Source organism: Lipotes vexillifer, unplaced genomic scaffold (assembly GCF_000442215.2).
Source record: "Lipotes vexillifer unplaced genomic scaffold, Lipotes_vexillifer_v1.1 scaffold263, whole genome shotgun sequence".
NCBI classification, from domain to species: domain Eukaryota; kingdom Metazoa; phylum Chordata; class Mammalia; order Artiodactyla; family Lipotidae; genus Lipotes; species Lipotes vexillifer.
Window position 1 is genome coordinate 3242727 of NW_006796752.1, and position 4256 is coordinate 3246982.

The following is a 4256-nucleotide window of genomic DNA, read 5'->3' on the forward strand; positions in this document are numbered from 1 at the left end:
CCAGGGTGTGGTCACCTGTCATGAGCAGTATTCAAAACCAGGAACCAAGGGGTGGTCCGAGCTCCTTTAAGCCCCAGGGTTTAGGGGCTCCTAGTGAGTCCCCAGAGAAGAGTCCAGAAGAGGAGGATGGAAGGGGGGTGGCCTGCTAGGTGGGGAATCATCTTGTGCTTCACTATCAGCCTCCTGCTTCAAGGTAAGATGGGGCAAGAACAGGGAAGACCAGAGTGTGGTTCTGAAGGATGTCTAGGAACTTCCTTCTGGCACTTGAAGGACATTAGAATTAACATGTTAAATAGTTCTTCCATAATGTCAGTGTTTTGATTTCCTTTTGGTGACAAATAGAAAGACATTCCACTGCTCAGGACACACAGCCCTCCTCTCTCCCTGACTGCATAGAGATCTACCAAACTGTCCCATTACACCACCTCTCCAATTCTACGTTTTCATTGTCCTCCAGTGCCTCTTCCACCACACCCTCAACCTACCCTCCCTTTTTCCTTTGATATGGCGTCTATGAAAAGAGTAGCCCTGAAGGAGTAAGTAAAATACCAAGAGAGGGTGGGAATCAATCTGAGGGATTGCCTCCATGAGGGAATATTTGTTCCCAGGCTGGGTACATACCTTAAATGTTATGGAAAGAGATGGAGATCACACAAAAGATCACACAAAAATGATACACACTGTATCAGCTGAGAACCTGTGGCTCCCAGACATCATCATCATTGAATTGTGCATATCTGGGTGGGGGAAAGCCAGCATGAAGCCCATCTGCAAAGAACAGCTGAGGGTCAGTGCAGGGCATGGGGACACCAACAGATTCAGACTGGGGCACAGCCTCAGTTAGGTGACTCCCACAAAACACTATGAGCAGAAGAGATGAGAGAGTGACCTTAGAGAAAGAGCCCAAAAGGAGCACAGTAGGGGAAGACCTGGGATGGAAGGGAGTCAAAAGCTGATGAAGGCACCCACAGCACCCACCTCTCCCTGACTCTCACAAGCAGCGTGGATGTGGATCGGGGACCTCCAGGTTTCACTGCCTATGTCAGCAGCGAATACAGTACGACAGGCCAATGAAGGTGACCAGCACCTGTAATCTGGACATCTTCCACTTTCCTTTTGACCAACAGAACTGCACGTTCACCCTCAGTTCCCTCCTCTACACAGGTGAGCGAGACACATTTTGGTAACCATTTAAGGTTCAAGGGGAAGATATTTAAATGATGTAGGTATTACTTAGGAAGGTTTTACATTAGTGTTTCTTGACTCTGGCTACCCACTGAAGCTTTTTAAAAATACCAATAACTATGCATTACCTCAGAAACTCCAATTTAATTGTTCCAGGTGGGGCTCAGTTACTGTGATTTTTTATATCTCCCCAGGTGATGCTAATGTGCAGAGAGGGTTAAGAACTACTGCTTTAATTCCTCAATAAAGTAAATAAAGTAAATAAATAAATGCCACTACTTTAGATCTTAGATGGCCCTTGCTCCAAAGAGGCCCACCTGACCCTGAGCTGCTGCACAGCTATAATTTTTAGCTGAAACCTTTTAACATTAATAGCTAACACACTTAAACTGGTAATTAACGTAACTGAATGCCACCAGGAATCCTGTGGCAGAACTGGATAAATTAATCATTATAATAGTCATGTGTGTAATTATAAAAATATTGAGCTGTTCAAGACTGAGTCCACTAAAACAACATCATAGAATTGGGGAATTGAGAAGAAAAACAGGAAAGTTCTTGACTCATGTTTGAGTCATATCTAATCTTCCCATAACTTTGACTTCAACAACAACAAAGAAACTCCCGATGTTGCAGCCCACACATATATGAATTGCTGGTCCTGTGACCCATCTGAGACAACCTGGATGCCCTGCTTTAAAGGACAGAGAAGAGAATTTGTTGAAGAAGCTCAGTGAAGGAGGAATTGAATCTTGTGTACAGGAGACTTGAGGAGACTTCTGGACTGAGCGGCCCCGGCCTCCCTTGCAATGGACAGCACGCTCCTGGGCATGGATAAGGAATTGTGGGTGATAACAGACACGTCTCGTAACGTCATTCTGACCTGGGGGAGTGGTAGCTCCTGAACATCGACAAGGCCACCCCAAAGACGTTGGTGGACAGCAACCTATATGACCAGATCATGTTCTTTGTAAGTCCAGGGGCCCCTGTTTGACTTCCGAGCCCAGTTGCTCTGTGATTTTCCTCTTGATCTAAGGCCCTTTGGGATATAAAAATAGTTCCAGGGGGTTAAGCCCCTGCTCCTCACTCTACCCCCTACCATAACTGTCCTCAAGAAGGATCCCCAAGGCCTCTGCCCTGCAGAGAGGAAGAGCAGCTGGGCTGTTGTAAGAATGGGCAGTCCTGTCCGATGGTCCAAAGTGCCCCACTTGCCCCTAAAAATCTACAGTTGTGTTCCCAGCAGGTGGAACATAAGGGAAAATTAGACAACAAAATTGGGGGCACTTCGGAAGAGGTCACAATTAAATGCATCTGTTACCCAACGAGGTCATCCCATGGCCAGCCTAACTGGACATCAGCAAGGACTGGATAATCAAATATAGAGTTGAGGGACATCCCTGGTGGTGCAGGGGTTAAGAATCTGCCTGCCAATGCAGGGGACACGGGTTTGAGCCCTAGTCCGGGAAGATCCCACATGCCGCGGAGCAACTAAGCCAGTGCGCCACAACTACTGAGCCTGTGCTCTAGAGCCCATGAGCCATAACTACTGAGCCTGCATGCCACAACTACTGAGCCTGCGTGCCACAACTACTGAAGCCCGCACGCCTAGAGCCTGTGGTCCACAACAAGAGAAGCCACTGAAATGAGAAGCCCGTGCACCACAACGAAGACCCAACACAGCCAAAAATAAATAAATAAAATAAATTTAAAAATATATATAGAGAGAGAGAGTTGAGCCCTCTGGCATTGGTTATTTGCCACATCCTCCACACTCCTCCCCACCAGGTGGCCATCAGGCGCAGGCCCAGCCTCTACGTCATAAGCCTCCTGGTGCCCACGAGCTTTCTGATAGCCATCGACGCCCTCAGCTTCTTCCTGCCGGCAGAAAGTGAGAACCGTGCCCCATTCAAGATGACACTCCTGCTGGGCTACAACGTCTTCCTGCTCATGACGTTGAATGACTTACTCCCTGCCAGTGGCATCCCCCGTCATCAGTATGGTCCCTCCCACTTTCTGGGGAAGCAAAGGCAGCAGGGGACATGGTGGGAGGCAGGTAGCAGGAGAACCGCTGCCTCTCCACTTAAGGAGGGAATGGATTCTGAGGAAAGATTGGATTTGGGGGAAAAAAATTGTAGTGAGGAATCTGCCCAGATTTATTTATAGTTTGCTTTGCCTTCAGGTGTCTATTTTGCCCTGTGTCTGTCACTGATGGTGGTCCACCTGCTGGAGAGCATCTTCATCACCTACCTGCTGCATCTGGCCACCACCCAGCCCCCACCCAGGCCTCGCTGCCTCCGTTCCCTGCTTCTACACTGCACCAGCCCAAGGAAACGCTGCCCCACTGCACCCCAGAAGGGAACACGGGCCTGGGCCTCAGCCCTGCCCACCTGCCTGGTGAGGGAAATCAGCACTGCCCATGCGTCCTCTCATCACCTCCCCTTCTCTGCTCCCACCTCCTTCCTGCCCCCACACCCCCCCAGCTGACCTTGGCAGCCCACAGCTGAGTCTCTGTCTCTCCATAGGTGTGGAGGAGCCCGTGGAGTTGGTGGGGAAGGCGCCAGGTCCCAGAGAGGCAGAGCTAAATGGGTGCCCTGGGTCAGCGAGGGCCCAGCAGAAGGACGAGGCTCAGAAGCAGCGCTCGGTCAGCCTGTGGATGCAGTTCAGCCACATGATGGACACCCTGCTCTTCAGCCTCTACCTGCTCTTCCTGGCCCCCTCCATCGTCACGGTCATCATCCTCTGGAACACCTAGGCAGACATCCACACCCACCTCTCCCTGAAAACCACAGCTTGAAGTTTTTCTTGGTCTTAGGGCCAGCCAGACACAGTCCCTTTCCTAATCTTAAACACCCCAGTGACTACCATGTCCCCTCTATATTCCCAAAACTCCAACAAGGCCCTACCAAGCAGGTTTAAAACAGCCCTAGACAATCTCCCGACTTCTCATATGCACATCCTCAATCCTGCACACTTTCAGTGTTCCTTAGCCACACCTAACCTCTGACTCCCTTACCACTGAAGATCGGGGTCAGTGGAGTCTCTGCCTGATTGACTGTCCCAATAAACGACTT

The 4256-nt window shown here is 49.8% G+C and overlaps 1 protein-coding gene across 1 annotated transcript; it reads left to right on the forward strand.

The window, feature by feature from the left end:
- The first annotated feature begins 631 nt into the window (after positions 1 to 631).
- On the forward strand, positions 632 to 3937 carry LOC103069347 (5-hydroxytryptamine receptor 3C-like). The gene is given in 9 exon segments (XM_082931456.1): positions 632 to 729; positions 1002 to 1045; positions 1048 to 1164; positions 1996 to 2067; positions 2070 to 2155; positions 2971 to 3184; positions 3365 to 3538; positions 3541 to 3579; positions 3708 to 3937. Coding segments are annotated over 9 exon segments (1074 nt in total).
- Positions 3938 to 4256: the final 319 nt, after the last annotated feature.